This window comes from Dendrobates tinctorius, unplaced genomic scaffold, assembly GCF_039654945.1.
Source record: "Dendrobates tinctorius isolate UK_male_01 unplaced genomic scaffold, ASM3965494v1 ptg000226l, whole genome shotgun sequence".
NCBI lineage: Eukaryota > Metazoa > Chordata > Amphibia > Anura > Dendrobatidae > Dendrobates > Dendrobates tinctorius.
The window spans coordinates 7,544,741-7,569,301 of record NW_027361893.1 but is presented as its reverse complement, the minus strand read 5'-3'; the positions used below and the strand labels follow the sequence as shown (position 1 = coordinate 7,569,301).

Below are 24,561 nucleotides of genomic sequence, written 5' to 3'. Positions count from 1 at the left end.
CCATCACATGTTTCTCAATGCAAGCAATGACTAGCCAGGTCTTTCACCGGGAAGGAACAACCACGGGAAGGGCAGTCTCCAATGAAGGAAACAACCTATGCCAAAACATGGTATCCATCCACAGACAGCTGTTTCGGGGTATTTGCCCCTCATCAGTGTGGAGTAGGAAACTGGCTAGTAGGAGCAATGCCTAGTGGAAGACTGTGAAAATGAGGATGATTGACCTCATGGAGATCAACATCATGCACTGCGGAGACACCATCACGTGTTTCTCAACGCAGTGATTCTAGAGCATTGCCCCCATCCCTTATGGGAAATATGTAAAACATGCAAAACAGAAGCCGCGGAGGCACCATCACATGTTTCTCAACGCAAGCAATGACTAGCCAGGTCTTTCACAGGGAAGGAACAACCACAGGAAGGGCAGTCTCCAATGAAGGAAACCACCTATGCCAAAACATGGTATCCATCCACAGACAGCTGTTTCGGGGTATTTGCCCCTCATCAGTGTGGAGTAGGAAACTGGCTAGTAGGAGCAATGCCTAGTGGATGACTGTGAAAATGAGGATGATTGACCTCATGGAGATCAACATCATGCACTGCGGAGACACCATCACGTGTTTCTCAACGCAGTGATTCTAGAGCATTGCCCCCATCCCTTATGGGAAATATGTAAAACATGCAAAACAGAAGCCGCGGAGGCACCATCACATGGTTCTCAACGCAAGCAATGACTAGCCAGGTCTTTCACAGGGAAGGAACAACCACAGGAAGGGCAGTCTCCAATGAAGGAAACCACCTATGCCAAAACATGGTATCCATCCACAGACAGCTGTTTCGGGGTATTTGCCCCTCATCAGTGTGGAGTAGGAAACTGGCTAGTAGGAGCAATGCCTAGTGGATGACTGTGAAAATGAGGATGATTGACCTCATGGAGATCAACATCATGCACTGCGGAGACACCATCACGTGTTTCTCAACGCAGTGATTCTAGAGCATTGCCCCCATCCCTTATGGGAAATATGTAAAACATATGTTGGTAAAAAAAGGCGCAAAATAGCTGCCCATGAATTGAGGAAAATCAAGCGTGAAGCTGCCAAGATGCCATTTGACACTAGTTTTGCCATATTTCAGAGCTGCAACGTTACTGGAGTATCAAAAAGCACAAGGTGTGCCATACTCTGGGACATGGCCAAGGTAAGGAAGGCTGAAAAACGACCACCTTTGAACAAGAAACATAAGATAAAATGTCAAGACTAGGCCAAGAAATATGTAAAGACTGAATTTTCTAAGGTTTTATGGACTGATGAAATGAGAGTGACTCTTGATGGGCCAGATGATGGGCCCGAGGCTGGATCAGTAATGCCAGAGAGCTCCAGTCCGACTCAGACGCTGTTCTGTTATGTATTTCCAGTCAAGGATCACACTCCTTGGATATCTCCAGACTTGTTTATTACATGAGACTTGTGATACATTCCTCCATTACAAGATGTCTGCTAACAACAACAAACCAACAAGTTCTTACACTCTATAGTACACACATCAAAGTAGTGAGACCCCTAGAGGTCACATCAACATATAACATATTGCTACATCCTTTTTCTTTTAACTGAAAGAACTATAAAATAAATAAACAATGTATACTATGACCAAGTTAGAGCTATAACATAATAAGTCCAGATAGATATAATCCTTGAGGTGCGCCGGCTTTCTGATAATTCTGCCAGCTCTAGTAACATAAGATGTGTCACTGCCTACATCTGGTAGTTCTTCTGATTCTGGTAATATGTCTTCTGATATTGTCTGTCTCTGGCCAGAATCCTCACCCTGATGGTCAGCTGTCACTGCTGGTACTTGACTTGTACTTGCTGCCTCGTTGTCTTGGGTGTCAGGATACTGCTCAAAAGGCCATGAAAACAAATTATCTCTTTCTTGTGATTTCCTCAGATATCTCCGATTTCTCCTTAGTCTTCTTCCTTCCTCTGTTAGAATTTTGTAGGACCGAGGTCCTAGTTTCTGGACAACTTTTGCCTTTTGCCAGTGTTTGTCAAACGTGCTGCTTGGCTGCATTTGAATGTTGTCATTTCTCTGGAGCTCAGGCAGATCCTTTGCAGATTTATTGTAATAGAAAGCTTGCCTATCTTGATTCTTCTGTAATTTAGCTTTGATGTTTCCCAGCAACTTTGGCTTTAACAGATGACTAGCAGTTGGTAAGAGTGTCTTTGTACGCCTACTCATGAGCCTCTGCGCTGGACTGCTGTCTAGGCCTTGAGTGGGTGTGTTTCTATGATCCAGTATAGACAGATATACATCAGTACCTGCTTGTTTTGCTTTCTGCATGAGTCTTTTGACTGTTTTTACTGCTGACTCTGCTTTACCATTACTCTGAGGATATCTGGGAGAAGACGTCTGGTGTTCAAATTCCCATTTCTTGCTGAAGGTTTTGAACTCTTCCGAAGTAAACTGCGCCGCATTGTCCGAGAAAACGACATCTGGAATGCCATACCTGGCAAAATGGGCCTTGAGTTTTTTAATCCCTGTTCCCGCCCTTGTGTCCTGCAACAAATCAACCTCCCAGAAGTTAGAGAAATAGTCCACTGTAATCAGGTATTCTTTGTCATTTCATGTGAACAAGTCTGCTTCTATTTTTGACCATGGCCGATGTGGAATTTCATGTGGTTGCAATGTCTCCTTTGGTTGTTTATCACTACAGGATGCACATATTTCACATTGTGCTATATAATTTTTAATGTGGTCATTCATACCTGGCCAATAAACAGATTCTCGCGCTCGACGTAGACATCATTCCATGCCTAAGTGGGAAGAGTGCAATGTTTTCAGTATGTCTCTTCTGAGAACATCTGGTATAACCGCCCCTGTCTCCTTTAAAGATGATTCCTTGCTGCACTGACAATTCATCTCTTATGTGGAAGAATGGTGAAACTTCCCTTGGACCATGTTGCTTATATTTTGGCCAGCCCTGCAAGATGATAGTCTTTAAACTCTGGAGAATTTTATCCTTGTCTGTGAAAAGTCTGGATTTTCTTCAACTTTTCTTTTGACACTGCAAGATAGTTACACATATTGATGGTTTCAATGTCTTTCTCCTCATCATTTGTGATAGGAAGGTAAGCTCTGCTTAGCGTATCTGCAATCAGTAAGCCTTTTCCTGGACAGTACCCGATGTCAAAATCATATTTCTGAAGTCGTAACAGCATGCCCTGTAGTCTCTTTGGGGCATTCAGTAGTGGTTTCTTTGTAATGCTTTCCAAAGGTTTGTGATCCGACTGTACTCTTACACCATAGGTGTATTGGTGAAACTTCTCCAACCCAAATACCACAGCCAGTAGTTCCTCCTCAATCTGAGCATATCCCTGCTCTGTTGTTGTAAGGGCTCTGCTTGCAAATGTGAGTGACTGTTTGTTCTGCACAAATGTAGCTTCAAGGCCTTTTTCTGAAGCATCACATTGTACCACTACTTCTTGATCTGGATTGAAATACTTTAGGGTTGCTGCATCTGCAATAGCTATCTTTACTGATTGGAAAGCAGTCTCCTGGATTTCTGTCCGTTCCCAGAGCACATCTTTGTGGGTTAGCTGTCTCAGTGGCTCACACATGTCTCTCAGATGACTGCAAAATTTGGAGAGATAATTTACCATGCCCAAAAATCGTTGTACTCCACAAACATCAGTCGGGGTAGGCAAATCTTGTATTGCTCTCACCTTTTCAGGATCCACTTTTACACCGTTTTGTGACGGGAGTATTCTCCAGAGCAAGGAGGGACAGCAAGCCTGGGAATAATCCAACAGATTTATTGACCAAAAAACAGGAACAACACGAAGGTAATTTGCAGAGTCCCAAAATAAGTCCACAGGAAACTGATTCGGGGGCACCTCCCGACAATCCTTGTGCCAGATCACAAAACCATAGTCCTTTAAGAGTCCCAGAAATCCACCACGATCACACAGAGGCCGAAGCTTCCTCAGACAGCCTCGTCCTTCTCTTTTAGCATCCAACTCACATCTGATCTTAAAGCAAGAATGTATTGTCAGGGCTCCTGGGATCAGTCCATCTGAAGGGGGGTAGGGGTCACACCTACTATTCAATGGTTTGGTCCATCAGAAGATTCTAGAAATGTAAGGGCTCCACTTAGTCTACAGGATGTGTATTGTAGGTTATCTTCTGCTTAGGAAAACAATAGCCAAAGTTCCACTAGCTGTTGACACAAGCCTAAATTAGATTATGGTCCAGGTACATCACAAGACATTGCAAAGTCTTGGGGGAAGGAGACATGGTTAATTTACAGCAAATACAACCAGAGGAAAGTTACATGACATATTATACAAAATACAGGACAGGGCAAAACTACAAATCATGACAATCCCTTCCCCTCCCAATTTGTGTACGTACTAGGGACCTCTACAGGTCACTGGTTAAGTACACACAGGCATGGCTGACAGGACTCAGGGCTCCTCTTGCCTGGACAGTCCATCTGCATTTTGGTGTTGGCTGCCTCTTCTATACTGTATGGTAAAGTTATAGGGCTGCAGTGCCAGGCTCCATCGTAGTAAGCGTCCATTGTCCCCAGAGACTCTGTTCAGCCAGGTGAGGGGATTGTGATCAGTAACCACAGTGAATTCTCGTCCATACAGATACGGCCTTAGTTTCCTAAGGGCCCACACTACAGCCAGACATTCTTTTTCAACAGTTGCATAGGCCACTTCTCGGTCCAGCAGTTTCCGGCTGAGGTAGGCAATGGGGTGCTCGTCCCCAGCTGCATTCACCTGGCTGAGGACAGCTCCCAGTCCATAAGCAGAGGCGTCCGTCTGCACAATGAATCTCCTCTTGTAGTCTGGAGCAGCCAGAACAGGGTCACAGACCAGAGCATCCTTCAGCTGGTTAAAAGCCTCATCACAGGCTGGAGTCCAGATCACCAGCCGGGGCATCGTTTTCTTGGTCAGGTCGGTAAGAGGCTTGGCCACAGTGCTGAAATGAGAAACAAATTTTCGGTAATAACTGGCAGTGCCCAAAAAAGCCATAACTTGTTTCTTAGTTTGGGGTACAGGCCAGTCTCTAATAGCCTGGATTTTGGCAGGTTCGGGACGGAGCTTCCCTCCTCCTACTCTATGCCCTAGGTACTGGACTTCACCCATCCCCAATTGGCATTTATCTGGTCGAATGGATAGGCCTGCTGCAAGAAGCAGGTCAAGAATAACGGCTACTTGGTTCAGATGTTCCTCCCACGTCTGGCTGAAGATGGCGATATCATCCAAGTAGGCACAAGCAAAGTCACCACATCCCCGGAGGATATGGTCCACCATTCTCTGGAAGGTGGCCGGGGCATTCTTCATTCCAAAGGGCATATTTAGGAATTCATACAGACCAAAGGGGGGTTATAAAAGCAGACCGTTCTCTCCCCTCCTCCGTCAGAGGGATTTGCCAGTATCCCTTACTGAGATCAAAGATAGTGACATATCGGGATCCAGCCAGTCGGTCTAGAAGTTCGTCAATACGAGGCATTGGGTAAGGATCACTGACGGTATGGTCGTTTAGTCGTCGATAGTCCACACAAAATCGAGTACTCCCATCCTTCTTGGGTACTAACACCACAGGAGAGGCCCAAGGTCTATGGGAGGCCTGGATTACCCCAAGCTGTAGCATCTCCTCCAGTTCGTGCTGCATGGTGTTTCGAACTGATTCAGGTACCCGGTAAGGAGCCTGTTGCATGGGACGGATGCCCTGAGTGTCCACATGATGTTGGGTGACGTTGGTTCGACCTGGTTGGGATGAGAAAGCAGCACGTCTCTGTTGAAGCACTCCCAGCATCTGTTTTTTCTGTAAGGAATCCAGGTGATCTCCCAGAGGAACCTGTTCCACAGTGGATGGGGCTCTCGCTGCTTCCACAAGATCAGGTAGGGAGTCCTCATCCTCTTGACCGTCCTCTGAAGCTAGCCGACAGCTTGCCATCATTGGAAGGGTCCGGTCATGGTACTCCTTAATCATATTCACATGGACAGTCTTTTGTCTTAGCCCCTGATCATCTAAAGCAAGAAGGTAATTGGTGTCATTCAGTTTTCTGAGAACCCGGAAGGGACCCTCCCATGTTGTGTGCAGTTTATTCTGCCGATGGGGAACAATCATTAAGACCTGTTGTCCTTCTACAAACTCCCGGTAGCGTGCTTTACGGTCATACCATATCTTCTGTCTGGTTTGAGCCATCCGCACATGACTCTGGGCAAAACTAGCAAGTTGGGCCAGGGTTTCTCGCAGCTTTAGGACATAAGGGACAACAGGGGCCCCTGTATCTTCAACTTGCCCCTCCCAGTATTCCTTGAGCAGGGTTAAGGGTCCTCGGACCTTTCTTCCATAGAGTAGTTCAAAGGGGGAGAACCCAGTGGACTCCTGGGGAACTTCCCGATAGGCAAACAAGAGATGGGGTAGGTACTTCTCCCAGTTTGAATCTCTGTCAGTGAAGGCCCTCAGCATATTCTTCAGAGTGCCATTAAATCGTTCACAAAGTCCATTTGTTTGGGGATGATACGGGGTCGTGCGGATCGCTCGTACTCCACAGGTGCACCACAGACACTGGACCAGCTCTGACATGAACTGGGAGCCTTGGTCCGACAAGATCTCACTGGGAAATCCTACTCTGGTGAAAATGGTAACCAGGGCCTCGGCCACCTTGGCTGCAGAAATACTTGACAAGGCCACCGCTTCTGGATATCGGGTGGCATAGTCCACAACAGTGAGAATGTACTGCTTTCCAGATTTACTTGGTTTAGCCAGAGGTCCAATGATATCAACAGCTACTCTTTGAAAGGGTTCTTCTATTATAGGGAGCGGTTGCAGGGGTGCCTTTGGGTGATCTCCGGGTCGCCCTCTACGCTGACATATGTCGCAAGTTCGGCAGAAATGCGCCACTGCTTGGGAAATCCCAGGCCAATAGAAAGATTGAGTCAATCGCCTCTCGGTGCGGGTTTTGCCTTGATGGCCAGCAGTAGGAATATCATGAGCAAGGTGTAATAGGGGAATTCTGTATTTCTGAGGAACAATCAGCTGTTTGCTATAAGTCCAGGGCTTATCTAGGGAGTCGGCATTGGTAACCCAATACAGAAGTCCATTTTCTCTGATAATTCTTTCTCCATTCTCCCCTAGCTGCCCTATTTCAGCTCGAGCTCTAAAACTAGCTAGGGTGGGGTCAGTCTCCACTTCTTGTCTAAACTGAACTTTATCCCAGGTAACATTCATATTATCCCCACAAGAAGAATCACTCACCGGCTGTGACGGCGGTTCTGGTGGCCTCATTTCCATGGATGGGTTGTACACGTCCACATTTGCTGCTCTCCTGGCTTGACTTCGGGTTACCGCACCGACAAAGTGGCAATGAAGATTCCCCACATCATTTCCTAGAAGAACGTCTGCATGGAGGCCGCTCATTATTATTATTATTATTTATTGTTATAGCGCCATTTATTCCATGGCGCTTTACATGTGAGGAGGGGTATACATAAAAACAAGTACAATAATCTTAAACAATACAAGTCATAACTGGTACAGGAGGAGAGAGGACCCTGCCCGCGAGGGCTCACAATCTTCAAGGGATGGGTGGTAATACAGTAGGCGAGGGTAGAGCTGGTCGTGCAGCGGTTTGGTCGATCGGTGGTTACTGCAGGTTATAGGCTTGTCGGAAGAGGTGGCTCTTCAGGCTCTTTTTGAAGGTTTCGATGGTAGGTGAGAGTCTGATATGATGTGGTAGAGAGTTCCAGAGTAGGGGTGATGCACGAGAGAAATCTTGTATGCGATTGTGGGAAGAGGAGATAAGAGGGGAGTAGAGAAGGAGATCTTGTGAGGATCGGAGGTTGCGTGCAGGAAAGTACCGGGAGACGAGGTCACAGATGTATGGAGGAGACAAGTTGTGGATGGCTTTGTATGTCATGGTTAGGGTTTTGTAATGGAGTCTCTGGGCAATTGGGAGCCAGTGAAGGGATTGACAGAGGGGAGAAGCTGGGGAATAGCGGGGGGACAGGTGGATTAGTCGGGCAGCAGAGTTTAGAATAGATTGGAGGGGTGCGAGAGTGTTTGAGGGGAGGCCACAGAGCATGAGGTTGCAGTAGTCAAGGCGAGAGATGATGAGGGCATGGACTAGGGTTTTTGCAGATTCTTGGGTGAGGAATGAACGGATTCGTGAAATATTTTTGAGTTGAAGTCGGCATGAAGTGGAAAGGGTTTGGATATGTGGTTTGAAGGAGAGATCAGCGTCAAGGATTACTCCGAGGCAGCGAGCTTGTGGGACTGGGGAGAGTGGGCAGTCATTTACTGTAATTGATAGGTTCGTAGGGGGGGTCGCGTGAGATGGGGGAAAGATGATGAATTCTGTTTTGTCCATGTTGAGTTTCAGATATCTAGTGGAGAAGAAGGATGAAATAGTGGACAGACATTGAGGGATTTTGGTTAGTAGGGAGGTGATATCTGGTCCAGAGATGTAGATCTGTGTGTCATCAGCATAAAGATGATACTGAAAGCCATGAGATTCTATGAGCTGTCCCAGGCCAAAGGTGTAAATAGAGAACAGCAGGGGCCCAAGGACTGAACCTTGTGGGACTCCGACAGATAGGGGGCGAGGTGAGGAGGTGGTGTGTGAGTGGGAGACGCCGGTCTGTTAGGTATGATGAGATCCAGGAGAGGGCCAAGTCTGTGATGCCGAGGGATGAGAGGGTCTGTAATAATAGGGAATGGTCCACTGTGTCAAAGGCAGCCGACAGGTCCAGGAGGAGGAGGACAGAGTAGTGTCGCTTGCTCTTGGCAGTTAAGAGGTCATTGGTGACCTTAGTAAGGGCTGTTTCAGTGGAGTGGTGTGACCGGAAGCCAGATTGTAAGCGGTCGAAGAGGGAGCAAGAAGAGAGATGGGAGGACAGTTCAAGGTAGACGTGTTGTTCCAGTAGCTTGGAGGCGTATGGGAGAAGTGATATAGGGCGATAGCTAGATACAGAGGATGGGTCAAGAGAGGGCTTTTTGAGGATAGGTGTGATGGAGGCATGTTTAAAGCTTGAGGGGAAAACACCAGTTGTTAGTGATAGGTTGAAGAGATGGGTTAGGGTTGGGATGAAGACTGTGGTGAGGTTTGGGATGAAGTGGGATGGGATCGGGTCGAGTGCACAGGTGGTGAGATGTGATCTTGAGAGTAGAGTGGAGAGTCGATCTTCTGTAATGGTGGAGAAGTTGGTTTTGAAGGTGGAGGGCTGGGAAGTCGGGAGGAAGGGCTCTGGGGGTTGTTGACCAAAACTGTCCCTGATGTTATCAATTTTCTGCTTGAAAAATGAGGCAAAGTCTTCAGCTGAGATGAGTGGGGAGGGAGGAGGTGCTGGGGGGCGGAGGAGAGAATTGAAGGTGTTGAATAACTGTTTAGGGTTGCGAGACAGGGAGGATATGAGAGATGAGAAGTAGGTTTGTTTAGCTGTGGCGAGTGTGGTCTTGAAAGTAGTGAGGGACTGTTTGAATGCGATGAAGTGCTCGTTGGAGTGGGATCTTTTCCATCTGCGCTCAGCAGCCCTGGAAGCTCGCCTCAGCTCTTTGGTCAGGCTGGTGTGCCAGGGCTGTCTGTTGATTTTGCGAGTTTTGGTATGTGTAAGTGGGGCAGCGGATTCCAAAGCTACAGCTATTGTGGTGTTATATAGAGCGGCAGCGTCATCCGCATTGTGTAAGGAACTTATATCTGTAAGAGGGAGGAGGGATTCAGAGAATGAGTGTAGGTCAAGGTGTTTAAGATTCCTGCGAGGGTGTGAAAGTTTGTGGGGTGAGGATTGTAGACATGGAGTGAAGAGGGAAGAGAATGTGAGCAGGTTGTGGTCAGAGAGAGGAAGAGGTGAGTTAGAGAGGTTAGATAGGGAGCAGAGGCGGGTGAAGATGAGGTCCAGTGTGTGGCCATCTTTGTGGGTGGCTGTAGAAGACCATTGAGTGAGGCCGAAGGAGGAAGTGAGAGATAGAAGTTTAGTGGCAGCTGAGAGGGAAGTGTCAATGGGGATGTTGAAGTCGCCCATGATGATGGTAGGGGTGTCAGCGGAAAGGAAATGAAGTAACCAGGTGGTGAAGTGGTCAAAGAAGGTGGTGGCTGGCCCTGGGGGGCGGTAGATGACAGCCAGTTGGAGGTTGGAGGGGGAGTAGATGCGCACAGAGTGCACCTCAAAGGAAGGGAGGGTAACAGAGGGTGGCAGTGGGATTGGGGTGAAGGAGCAGGTATCTGACAGGAGAAAACCAACTCCTCCACCATGTTTGCTGCTGGGGCGGGGGGTGTGAGAAAGGTGGAAGCCGCCATACGAAAGTGCAGCAGGAGAGGCTGTGTCAGAAGGGGTGAGCCAGGTTTCGGTGATGGCGAGGAAGGAGAGTTTGGTAGTAACAAAAAGATCATGGATGTAGGAAAGCTTGTTGCAGACAGAGCGAGCGTTCCACAGAGCTCCTGTTAGTGGGACTGGGGAAGCGGGGGCTGGGTGAATGGGTATAAGGTTGGAGAGGTTACGGACGGTTGTGATAGAGCGTGGATGGGAGGTAGAAATGACTGTGGGAATGTGGTGAGGAGGACCAGGATTTGGAGAGATATCACCAGCAGTGAGGAGCAGAGAAAGTGTTAGCAGGTGGGAGCAGGAGAGGGCATGAGGGGGCTGTCTGTGTTTGGAGACAGAGGATTGTATGTTAAGGAACAGTTTTGAGGCGGAGGTGAGGTGGATGGGGAGGATTGAAGAAGAGATGAACAGTTCCTTACTAGGAGTAGGGATTAGGGGAATTAGCAGAAAGTGAAGGATTATTGGGGTGAAAGTGATAACAAACAGAAACATTGTTTACAGTGACTGTGTCCAGTTACCTTCAGTTCCCTTCTGGTTCAATTCTGGTTTTAATTCTTAAATTAATCTTCACACTTCTAGCACACACTTATAGCAATCACAATGCAGACTGAAGTCTATGCAGACTTGTGCTCTGCAATATATGTACAACTAAGTGCAGTCAGGTGTGAAGCAGAGAGGAGTGGTCTCTGCTCATCTTGGCCAGACAATTAAGAGTGGACCATATGTATATGATCAAGCCAGAGTAAACAAGGTCATAAATAACACTGGGGTAAGCTGGGGTTAGCTGAAAGGCATACCATGTGAATGCTAGGTGCAGAGGCAAGTCTATGTGCAAAGCTGGGTGATGCACTGTGTGTCCTTCATAGACAGACAGCAGGAGAGCAGGAGAGCTGGGTGGATGGACATACCATGTGAATGCTAGGTGCAGAGGCAAGTCTATGTGCAAAGCTGGGTGATGCACTGTGTGTCCTTCATAGACAGCAGGAGAGCTGGGTGGATGGACATACCTGTCGGAAGAATAGAGATGCTTGTTAGAGTGCGATGGTGGCAGGTAGCAGGGCACAGTCTGTATACATCCTTCTGGTTTTAATTCTTAAATTAATCTTCACACTTCTAGCACACACTTATAGCAATCACAATGCAGACATCATCACACCGACCATGCATTGTTTGGCCCCAAAGCCATAATCCAGGGTCACACTCGCTCTTGGAATATATCTCTGGGTACCTCCAGCCAATTCAATGGCAATTCCTGGTCCCTTTTGAATAGCTTCTGGTTGAATTACTCGGGGATCGGCTATGGTGAGAAAAGCCCCAGTGTCACGGAAGCCAACAACTTTTTGACCATCCAGCACGACCTCCTGTAGATGTTTGTGCTGAAGATCAGAAGAACAGGTGGCTGGGGCTCGCACCCCATAGACTCCTGGTAGGGAAGCCAGGATATCAGAGTCACTTGGCAAGTCATCAGGCACTGAATCCATCTCTTCTCCAGGTGAGGGGGTCTGTAGATAATGAACTGGCAAAGGCGGTCTGTAGGTGTTCTGCCTCCGTACACCTGGACATTGGAATTGCATATGCCCGGGCTGCCCACATCCATAGCATCTGCGCTCTGGGATTCTTCCTCCACGTCGTAGTCCCAAAGGTGGAGCAGGAGTAATGCGAGGCACAGTCACACGAAGGTCACCATGAGTTGATGGTCTAGTGGGATGGTGAATATTGGAGGCAGAAGGACCAGGGGCCGCCAGCGTTGGGGGGCTGGTAGTGTTTTTCTCCCTGAGTAGTAATTTTTTCCACTGAGGCTTGATGGTGAGAGCCTCATCAGCTAGAGCTGCAGCTTCCTCCACTGTTGCTGGTCTCCTTTCACGCACCCATTCCCGTATCTCAGCGGGGCACTTAAAATAAAACTGCTCTTTTAGGATGACCTGCAGGAACATTTCCCAGGTTATGGCCTCCTCTGCCTCCAGCCAGCGATGACATATATGTTTGAGTTTGTGAGCATACATCTTGAAGGACACTTCCTCATCACAGGCTAAAGTACGGAACTGAGTCCTGTAAGTGTCTGGGGTCACAGCATAATGTTCTAGAATAGTCTGTTTAATCTCCGCATACTCACAGTTCAACCGAGGGTCCATAGCTCTATAGGCTGCGGCAGCTCCACCCTCTAAGAGCCCCACAAGATGTCGGACGCGCTCCCTTTCCGGGACTTCCATTAATCGACACTGATGCTCAAAGTCCAGGAAGAAGCCCTCAATGTCACCGGAAGCCTCATTAAACGGCTTGAAGTCTTTGCGGGACACTCTGGGGAGTTCCCTCATGGGGGATGCTGTGGGTACAGTCTGTCTGGAGCTTCTCGCTGCCTCCAAAGTGATCTCCCTCTCCAGCATTGCCCTCTCCTCCATCCTGCGCTGCCTCTCCTTGGCTGTGCGCATGACCTCCCTCTTATCTTCTATGGTAGCCTCTTCTCCCAGCAAGGCCATCTCCTCCTCGTACCACACAACCCACTGACTTTTTTGGGTATTTACCTCCGACTGCCGCCTTTCCTCTCTTTGCTGTGAGGATCCTTCCTCAGCATCATCTTGCAGGTGAACTGCTTCCAAAGCCTCAATCAGCTGCTCCTTGGAGAGTCCCTTGTAGCTGACTCCCAGTTCACGGGCCTTTGTTTGTAGGTTCACCGCAGTCCAGTTCTTGTACTCTGCGGTGCTGGTTCCAGATGTTGATGGGCCGTTGTCCTCCATTCCTTCTGCTCTGATCCCAGCGCTGCCAACCAGTTTGTGACGGGAGTATTCTCCAGAGCAAGGAGGGACAGCAGGCCTGGGAATAATCCAACAGATTTATTGACCAAAAAACAGGAACAACACGAAGGTAATTTGCAGAGTCCCAAAATAAGTCCACAGGAAACTGATTCAGGGGCACCTCCCGACAATCCTTGTGCCAGATCACAAAACCATAGTCCTTTAAGAGTCCCAGAAATCCACCACGATCACACAGAGGCTGAAGCTTCCTCAGACAGCCTCGTCCTTCTCTTTTAGCATCCAACTCACATCTGATCTTAAAGCAAGAATGTATTGTCAGGGCTCCTGGGATCAGTCCATCTGAAGGGGGGTAGGGGTCACACCTACTATTCAATGGTTTGGTCCATCAGAAGATTCTAGAAATGTAAGGGCTCCACTTAGTCTACAGGATGTGTATTGTAGGTTATCTTCTACTTAGGAAAACAATAGCCAAAGTTCCACTAGCTGTTGACACAAGCCTAAATTAGATTATGGTCCAGGTACATCACAAGACATTGCAAAGTATTGGGGGAAGGAGACATGGTTAATTTACAGCAAATACAACCAGAGGAAAGTTACATGACATATTATACAAAATACAGGACAGGGCAAAACTACAAATCATGACACGTTTGAAGTCAGACGATGTCCAATATAGGACACTTCTGTCATTTTCAGTTTGAATTTGTCCAAGTTCAGCTTTATGTGTTTTGCTCTGCATCTGTCCAAAAATTGTATCATCTTCGGATCGTGATCCTTGATTGCAGATTCCATATCTTCACCTTCTCCCACTATTAGTATATCATCTGCTATTGTCTTCACTCCAGGAAGTCCTTCCAAAGCCTGCATTAACGTCTGCTGGAACACCTCTGGAGCAGGTTTTAGTCCCATGGGCATTCTCAGTCATTTAAATCGTCCAAATGGTGAAGAAAATGTCCATAGATTTGATTCTTCAGTCAGTGCCACATGCCAAAATCCATTTTTCACATCACATATAGAGAATATTTTTCAGCTTTTGATCGATCTGGTAGAACATCATCTAATGTCGGCATGGGGTAATGATTTCTTTTCAGCGCCTTGTTGAGTGGCTTAGGATCAACGCATATTCTTAACTTGCCAGATGGTTTCTGCACTATGACCAAACTGCTGATCCAATCTGTGGTCTTATGGACTGGTGCTATCATGCCTCTTCTCTGTAAATCTTGCAGTTCTACTTTCAGCGGTTGCATTAAAGCTACAGGCACTCTCCTTGTAGGCAATTTGGTAGGTTGCACGGTGTTGTCAATTTCTAGCCTATATTTACCTTCAAAGCATCCATCACCTTCAAATAAATCAGCATACTTCATTTTTATTTTCTGAATATCAAAGTTGTGCTCTGCATTTAGTTTGGGATTTGGTATATCCTGGGAAACGTCAACAGACATAATATTCTGTGACTTTACTTTTATTAAGTCCATTGCCTGAACAGCTTTTACTCCCAATAATGGTACATGGTTACCACCACGCAACTCCCTAAATTCAACTCTATAACTCTTTCTGTTACATGGGTTCCGTATTTTGAGCTTACATGTCCCCATCGGCTTCAGAACACTATTGTTGTACATCACCAGTACCTTGTCAGTTGGCTCAATAGAAACCAGTTTGTTCAGCGGAGCAGATGGAATTACATTGAAGCTTGCTCCACAATCCAGCTGAAATCTAATGGGCTTCTCATCCAACAAGAATGTTGCATAAAGCTGCTTGGCATCCTTGCCTACTGCCTGCCTGACTACACTGACTTTCTCTGCTGCAGGCTGCAGTTGTAGCCATGTAATGTCCTCTGCACTGTCAGTGTCTGGTGTCACAGTGTGGAGCTGTCTGTACTGTTTGCCTGTTCCTTGCCTGCAGACAGCTGAGAAATGATTCTTCTTTCCACACGATCTGCAGGTTTCACCATATGCTGAACACTTGGTTTTGCCTCTCTCATGTCTTTTCCCACAATACTTGCAGTGGACAGTGCTTATAGGGGAGCTTGGTCTTGTCTTTCCTTTCATAGATACTGCATGTACCTTATCATCATTATCACTGGTGCCTGCCATCATCTTCAGGCTGTGTTTTGTCAGTTCAGCAGCCCTGCAGATTTGCATGCATTTCTCTAAAGTCATGTCTTCCTCTCTCAGTAATCTTTCTTTGAGATGACTGTCTCTTATGCCACACACCATTCTGTCTTTGATTAGACTGACCCTGATCTCTCCAAAACCACATGTTGTTGCCAGCCTCCTCAGCTCTGTCAGATATCTGTCCACATTTTCACCATCTTCCTGATGTCTTGTGAAAAAGTTATATCTTTCCACTGTCTCATTCTTCTTTGGGTCACAGTGTTTATCAAATGTCTGCACAATATCTGCTAGAAGGAGGTTGTCTGTGTGTGGGAGTAAGGTGTGGGCTAATTCTCTGCCATTTTCCCCAATAAGGTAATAAAACAGCTTCACTTTTCGTTTGTCATCAGTAGGGGCCACTGTGAGATCCACACACAGTGTAAACTCTTCCTTTCAATGTCTCCAAGTCTGGGACAAATTACATGAAGTCACATCCAGTCCCTGAGGGGGCTTCAGACCAGTCTCCATTTTGCAGTAATGTCAGGGAGTCTGTACTTACAGGTGCTGTGATTCTCTGTGATCCTCTGTACAGTCCCAGCCTCACACAAGCTCTGAGGATTTGCAGGTTCTGTGCCCAGCTGCCACCATGTTCTGTTATGTATTTCCGGTCAAGGATCACGCTCCTTGGATATCTCCAGGCTTGTTTATTACATGAGACTTGTGATACATTCCTCCATTACAAGATGTCTGCTAACAACAACCAACCAACAAGATCTTACACTCTATAGTACACACATCAAAGTAGTGAGAACCCCAGAGGCCACATCAACATATAACATATTGTTATATATATGTGTGTGTATATTTTACAGCTCTGGCAATAATTGAGAGGCCACTGCAAAATTTTCAGTTTGTCTTATTTTTCTCTTTATAGGTATATTTTTGTGTAAGATATAAATTGCTCTTTCATTCTATAAACTACTGACAACATGTCTCCGAATTTCCAAGCAACACATTTTGTATTTATTTTCAGAAAATGAGAAATAATCTAAAGAAAAAAAATGCAGTGCTTGCAGACCTCAGATAATGCTAAGAAAACAAGTTCATAACCATTTAGAAACAATACTAATTTTTAACTCCTGAAGAGGTCAGAAGTCAATACTTTGTGGAATAACCATGATTTTTAATCACAGCTTTCATGTGTCTTGGAATGCTTTCCACCAGTCTTTCACACTGCTTTTGGGTGACCTTACGCCACTCCTGGTGCATATATTTAAGCAGTTCTTTGTTTAATGGCTTGTGACAATCTATCTTCCTCTTGATTACATTCCAGAGGTTTTCAATGGGGTTCAGGTCTGGAGATTGGGCTGGCCATGACAGGGATTTGATGTGGTGGTCCTTCATCCACACATTGATTGACCTAGCTGTGTGGCATGGTGCATTGTCCTGCTGGAAAAACCAGTCCTCAGAGTTGGGGAATATTGCCTGAGCAAAAGGAATTAACTGTTTTTCAAGGATAACCTTGATTCATACGTCCTTCTCAAAGATTAACCTGCCCAGTTCCAGCCTTGCTGAAGCATCCCCAGATCATCACCGATCCTCCACCAAATTTCACAGTGGGTGCAAGACACTGTGCCACATAAACATATAACATATTGCTACAGATGCCAGCAAGGTGGAGGTGGGGTACTGGTATGGCCTGGTATCATCAAAGATCAACTTGTGGGACCTTTTCGGGTTCAGGATGGAGTGAAGCTCAACTCCCAGACCTACTGCCAATTTCTGGAAGACACCTTCTTCAAGCAGTGGTACAGGAAGAAGTCGGTATCGTTCAAGAAAAACATTATTTTCATGCAGGACAATGCTCCATCACATGCATTCAAATACTGCATAGCGTGGCTGGCCAGTAAAGGTCTAAAAGAAGAAAAAATAATGACATGGCCCCCTTGTTCACCTCATCTGAACCCCATAGAGAACCTGTGGTCTCTCATAAAATGTGAGATCATCTACAGGGAGGGAAAACAGTACACCTCTCGGAACAGTGTCTTGGAGGCTGTGGTGGCTGCTGCTGCACGCAATGTTGATCGTAAAGAGATCAAGCAACTGACAGAATCTATGGATGGAAGGCTTTTGAGTGTCATCGTAAAAAAAGGTGGCTATATTGATCACTGTTTTTTTTGGTTGTTTTTGAATGTCAGAAATGTTTATTTCTAAATTTTGTGTTATGTTAGTTTACCTGGTTAAAATAAACAAGAAAGATGGGTATATATTTGGGCTTTATTAAGTTGCCTAAAAATTCTGCACAGTAATAGTGACCTGCACAAACAGATATCCTCCTAAGATAGCAAAATCTAAAAAAAAAAAAACCCACCCCACCTTCCAAAAATATTAAGCTTTGATATTTATGAGTCTTTTGGGCTGATTGAGAACATAGTTGTTGTTCAGTAATAAAAAAATGCGCTCAAATATAAGTTGCCTAATAATTCTGCACACAGTGTAGTTTTGATGCCTTCAGAGTGAATCTACAATTTTCATAGTCATGAAAATAAAGAAAACTCTTTGAATGAGGTGTGTCCAAACTTTTGGTCTGTACTGCGTGTGTGTGTGTGTGTGTATATATATATATATATATATATATATATATATATATATATATATATATATATATACACACACACATATACACACACCCACAATTCACCCCCTGAAGGTTAGTCAGAAGGTAACTAATAGAAAAAAAACATACCCCACGTCTCATTATATAGGGTGAGGTGACTTATGCACACACTCTCCAAGCCTCTCATTTCTATGGGTTTAATCGTCCTCACCAATGGCGACTCATCAAGATACTATTTAATAATATTGACCTATATTCAAGCGAGACTAGACAAAGAAAACCCTAATATCATGTATCATGTTATCCGAAACAGAAAACTAGCCACATATTGGCAGACCGCAGACTTCAAACTATATACTTTGTAAGTTTATAAGATACTCCAGTGCCAGGAATAGATAGAATGTGAAAATACAGCATATACCATTCACCTTCTGACTAACCTTCAGGGGGTGAATTATGGGTATAGTTTTACATTTGTAATTAATAAAGTTTACTTTTATCCTTTTGTCAGCAAACATGAGGAATGATGAGAGACAACCCCTTTAAGAAGATCCAATTTAGATTAAATCTATTTCAACCTTATGAACATAAAAAGGGGCTTTTCCCATATGTGACATCTCTGATGTTTATTAACAGTTGATTTGAAAGTAAAATATTTCACACATTCTGAACATGAAAAAGGCTTCTCCCCTGTGTTTGTTCTCTGGTGGCTATCAAGATGCACTTTCTGGTTAAAATATTTCCCATATTCTGAACAGAAAAAAGGCTTCTCCACTGTGTGAATTCTCTGGTGCTTAACACAAGCTGATTTACTGTTAAGCCATTTCCCACATTCTGAACATGAAAAGGGCTTCTACCCTGTGTGAGCTCTCTGGTGCTTAATCAAATCTGATTTAATTTTAAAACATTTCTCACATTCTGAACATGAAAAAGGCTTCTCCCCTGTGTGAGTTCTCTGGTGGCTATTAAGATACCGTTTCTGGTTAAAACATTTCCCACATTCTGAACAGGAAAAAGGCTTCTCCCCTGTGTGATTTTTCTGGTGCCTAACTAAAGCTGATTTTTGTGCAAAACATTTCCCACATTCTGAACATGAAAAAGGCTTCTCCCCTGTGTGAGCTCTCTGGTGCTTAACCAAATCTGATTTAATTTTAAAACATTTCCCACATTCTGAACAGGAAAAAGGCTTCTCCCCTGTGTGATTTTTCTGGTGCCTAACTAAAGCTGATTTTTGTGCAAAACATTTCCCACATTCTGAACATGAAAAAGGCTTCTCCCCTGTGTGTGTTCTCTGGTGGCTATCAAGAACTGCTTTCCAGTAAAAACATTTTCCACATTCTGAACAGGAAAAAGGCTTCTCCCCTGTGTGAGTTCTCTGGTGCCTAACTAAAGCTGATTTTTGTGTAAAACATATCCCACATTCTGAACATGAAAAAGGCTTTTCTCCTGTGTGGATTCTCTTGTGCTTAACACAATCTGATTTATTGTTAAAACATTTCCCACATTCTGAACAGGAAAAAGGCTTCTCCCCTGTGTGGATTCTCTCGTGCTTAACACAATCTGATTTATTGTTAAAACATTTCCCACATTCTGAACAGGAAAAAGGCTTCTCTCCTGTGTGGGTTCTCTGGTGTCTATAAAGAAAACATTTCTGGTTAAAACATTTCCCACATTCTGAACAGGAAAAAGGCTTCTCTCCTGTGTGGGTTTTCTGGTGTCTATAAAGAAAATATTTCTGGTTAAAACATTTCCCACATTCTGAAAAGGAAAAGGGCTTCTCTCCTGTGTGAGTTCTCTGGTGTATATAAAGATAATATTTCTGGATAAAACATTTCCCACATTCTGAACAGGAAAAAGGCTTCTCTCCTGTGTGAGTTCTCTGGTGTATATAAAGATAATATTTCTGGATAAAACATTTCCCACATTCTGAACAGGAAAAAGGCTTCTCTCCTGTGTGTGTTCTCTGGTGTCTATAAAGAAAATATTTCTGGTTAAAACATTTTCCACATTCTGAACATGAAAATGACTTCTTTGCTTTAGGAGCAGCTTGTTTTTTAATGCCTCTTTTGTGACTTTGATTTTCCTTAGTAGTCGGTAATGAATCAGAAGACAGGACCTGTTTCATAGGACCACATGACAGATCTTTGCTGTGAATGGATGATGGTATATCTGGAGTAACACCAATCACAGTTGTATCTTGTAGGATCTCAAGATCATCAGATTTAAAAATTGAAGATGTCAGCTGTCCCTCTGATCTCCTGGTACAGTCATCTGCTAAGATAAAAACAATTATCTTTTAATGAATGACTTAGGGCTACGGCCAGAAACGGCTAGAATGCTACATGATTTTACAATTTGTCTGGACTACTTTTTTTTTTTTTTTAAAAGAATCAAATAAAGAATTTTTTTATTGAAATTCAGTTTGCTGATCCAATTTTCTTTTCTAATTCATCCGATGGTCAAACGGAATCTGGATCCTAACTGCAGTATCGGAGGCTATCTACCACATAAGACACGGTGAGACTATTCCCTTTCTTTTGTTGGTTTCTAACATTTAGGATATCTGTATTTAGCAATATTATAGTGAGAAGAATCCACTTAATTTGTGGTGTGTGTCTCCTGGAGCAAAATCTGGGCACTATGTGTTGGGTAATAAAATGGCAAATGTGTAATTTTCACTTTCCTACATCCACTGCATGTTAATTTCCGGAAAGTGGCTGTGGAGTCAAGATATTCACTCCTCCATCACACATGGTCAAAATTGTTGGTACCCCTCATTTAATGACAGCAAATCCCACAATGGTCACAGAAATAACTTGAATCTGACAAAAGTAATAACAGGGGCGTGTCTGGATGAGGAGCTGAGTGGGCGCAGGAATCGCTAGCTTCGTCCCCCAGCAGGCCATCGCAGCTCAAAGCAGAAAGTAGCAGCGTGGAAAATCTACAATATGACTCACCGCAGCCTCAGGCAGGGTCTGGGCACCGATGGGGAGTGTCACCAGGAGATTGGTATTCTGCCCGGCGCTGCTTCCTGTCTTTGGCTTGACTCAACAAGATGCCGGCAGCGGTGTGGAGCCCCTCTGGGGGGGTCTGGACTCCTGACATCAGGTCAGACCTCACCGGAGAGGACCCACAACACAGCGGAGCAGGCAGAGGAGGAATACCCCCCCGAGGAAGTGGAAAAAAGAAATGTGTGTCAGGGCCTCGGCGTGACTTACAGGCACCAAAATATGGGTAAGAGGGTGTGTTTTTACGTTGAATTTTTTTTGACTGTCCTTTACAATGTGGTCAGTTAATGACCTATAGGACTCCTAGCAGGACATTTATCATTATCTGGCGTTACTAAGTATTTTACTATTAATAAGCATTTTTTGTATTGTTTTATGCCAGATGTATACTCTTTGCTTTGCATGGAATATCCTCTTTGTCATCTTTTTGCCCACTTGTGGGTAACTGGGTCATTAGTTATATGTGTTACACATCAGCACACCATTGCCCAATTTACTTACCTTTTCTAGCCTGTATTGTCGCACCATGGTTGCATCATTGTCCACTGGTTTTTATTACTGTTCTCTTTCACTATATGTGTGGTGTAATTTACTTGTATATATATGAGCCCGGATTTTTGCAATATTTAAATAAAGCCTTTGTTACATTTTGGCATAAATAGGGCTTTGGTCTTCTCTGTTGATTTATTTCACACATAAGCATTTGATGTACATTCTAGGGATGTAAGCTCCCATATATTCTCTATTGCTTCTCATATTTCATGGAGAGTATCTCGCTTTTTATACAAATATGTTTTTTACATTTATCTTTGGTTCTTGGTATGTTCTCACAGGAGGGACCTGGCAGATCCTCATCCAGGGGCCTGGAGAAGCAAGGCACCAAACCGCAAGGGCACAGCTCCACCCCCATCACTGAGGCCACACTAAAGTCCCTGCTAGGAGATCTAAAGCAGGCTATACATAGTGATATCACCTCAGCCTTCACTGCACCACAGAAAGACATTGGGCACATAGGGGACACAACAGCCCACATTGAGGAGAAGCTGGAGGAATTCACCACACCCCACAACCACTTAGTGGATTTTCACAATGAGGCAGATGAGGAGATCAAAGCCCTAAAACTGAAGCTGGCAGACTTGGAGGACCGCTCCAGGCTCAGCAATCTGTGCTTCAAGGGAATACCAGAAAGCGTTGCTGTGGACGCATTGAAGGAGTTCCTAATGGATTTCTTTGCCGCATTAATCCCCAAGTCAGAACAGCGAGACCTCATAATGCACAGAGCGCACAGGATCCCCAAACCCAAAAGTGCCCCTGCCTCTGCACCCAGGGATGTAATTGACCGGCTTCATTTTTATCATTTCAAAGAAGCCATCAGTAAAACAGCAGCGGGCGGACTGGAGCTCCCAGTGAGATTCAAGAGCATCCTTGTGTTCATCGACCTCTCCACCATCACCCTGAACAGAAGGAGAGAATTCTCCACAGCCACCAAGATCCTAAGGGACAACAGGATCGCGTACAAGTGAGATTACCCTGTGAAGCTAATCATCACCAAGAATGAAGCCACACAGGTCCCGACACCCCCCCCCCCCCCCGAGAGGCCATGACTGCTGCAAAAGTGGTCGCTGGTGAAGATGAGGATACCAGCTCTCCGCTAAAGAAGCCGTCCACCCTAATGAGGGAGTGGACATGAACAAGAAAGCAGAAGATTTTTTTTTCTTCACCATGGTCTGCAGAGGCATGAGAGGAGAATTTTTTGTTTCTTTCAATACCCCCCACTATATACTGGATAGCGGAGCATACATACAGTTTTACATAAAATTAAAATTAGTTTTTTGCTTTTCCCCTTTTTTTCCTACTTGTCTAATGGAGACAAAGATTTTATCTGTAATCTGTATATGGTTCTTCATATTTCCAGCATTAATGTAAAAGCACTGAATAGTCTGTTTAAAAGATTCCTTTTATGGAAAGAGGCCCAATCCTTTATAGCAGATGTATTGTGTGTTCAGGAAACCCTCCTGAATAGCACTGACGCCCACAGATTGCAGAATAGGAATTTCCCAAACGTATTCCACTCCCATGCAATTGATAAAAAAAAAGAGGAGTAGTAATTGCAATAAAGAACACCGTCGCCTTCCAGCAAATCACCATGAAATGGACGATGAGGGCAGATACGTCATCCTAGTCTGCACCATAAACAACAAAACCTACACAACTGTCTCTATTTACGCCCCTAACTCCAGGCAAATTCTATTTCTTAAGGACACCCTGGTGGTATTAGCAAGGTTAAAAAAGGCATCCTGTTAATTTGCGGGGACCTTAACATCACCCCTTGTCCCATCATTGATAAATTGATACCCCCTCAAAAGAAAGAGAATACCCGATCACTCTCTCAGACCCTCCTAGCGGAAGAATTATATGATATCTGGCAGGTTCTGCACGCCTCCGAGCGGGATTACACCTTCTATTCACACTCGCACAGAGGTTACTCCAGAATCGATCTAATGGTCACAGATAAATGGTTATTGCAGGACATCCAAGAAGCCACGATAGGGAACATCACCTGGTCGGACCATGCCCTGGACTACTGCCAAATTATAGAGGAATACAACTACCCGATATATTCCCCATGGAGGGTAAATAACTACATTACATCCCATAAAATTAGGCCCCAACTACAGAATGTACTGACGGAATTCTTTGCAATTAACCCCTTCACCCCGAAGCCTGTTTTCACCTTAATGACAGTAGTCAGAATTGTAAAAATTGGCCCTATCGCTTATTGAGGTCATAACTCTGAAACGCTTCAATGGATCCCACTGATTCTGAAAATATTTTCTTGTGACATATTGTACTTTAGGATAGTGATAACATTTCTTTGATATGACTTGCGTTTATTTGAGAAAAAAAAGGAAGTAATATCTATAAAGCACTGTGGCATTATTGGCGCCATATAAATGAGTAAAATAAATAAATACATTGTGCGAAAATTTTGAAAATTTTCCAACTTTGAATTTTCATGCCCATAAATCACAGAGATATGTCACACAAAAAAACTGAATAAGTAACATTTCCCACATGTTTACTTTACATCAGCACACTTTTGATACCAAATTTTTTTATTTTGTTAAGAAGTTATAAGGGTAAAAAGATGACCAGCGATTTCTCATTTTTACAACAAAATTTGCAAAACCATTTTTTCAGGGACCACCTCACACTTGAAGGGACTTTGAGGGGCCTATATGACAGAAAATTCCCCAAAATGGCACCATTCTAACAACTGCAGCCCTAAAGGTACTCAAAACCACATTCAAGAAGTTTATTTACCCTTCTGGTGCTTCACAGGAATTTTTGGAATGTTTAAAAAAAAAAAAAAAAAATGAACATTTAACTTTTTTTTTTTTTTTACAAAACATTACTTCAGATCCAATTTGTTTTATTTTACTAAGGGTAACAGGGGACATTTGACCCCAAAATTTGTTGTACAATTTGTCCTGAGTACTCCGATACCCCATATATGCAGGTAGACCACTGTTTGGGCGCATGGCAGAGCTCAGAAGGGAAGGAGCGCCGTTTGACTTTTCAATGCTAAATTGGCATCAGACGCCATGTCGCATTTGGAGAGCTCCTGATGTGCCTAAACAGTGGAAAGCCCCCAATTCTAACTTCAACCCTAACCCCAACACACCCCTAACCCTGATCCCAGCCATAACCCTAACCCTAATTCCAACCCTAACCCTAATCTCAACCCTA

The 24,561-nt window shown here is 44.6% G+C and overlaps 2 protein-coding genes across 2 annotated transcripts in view; one reads left to right on the top strand and one right to left on the bottom strand.

Moving 5' to 3' along the window:
• LOC141059328 (gastrula zinc finger protein XlCGF66.1-like) overlaps positions 1–24,561 on the top strand; it is a 389,061-nt gene that overhangs the window by 107,086 nt on the left and 257,414 nt on the right. The gene's annotated exons all lie outside the window — the stretch shown is intronic.
• The window catches only part of LOC141059317 (uncharacterized), a 35,604-nt gene continuing 29,453 nt past the window's right edge, over positions 18,411–24,561 (bottom strand). The window contains exon 8 of the mRNA XM_073555643.1: positions 18,411–20,077. Within this exon, the coding sequence (XP_073411744.1) occupies positions 18,657–20,077 (1,421 nt within the window). The 3' untranslated portion in view covers positions 18,411–18,656. The remainder of the gene's footprint in view (positions 20,078–24,561) is intronic.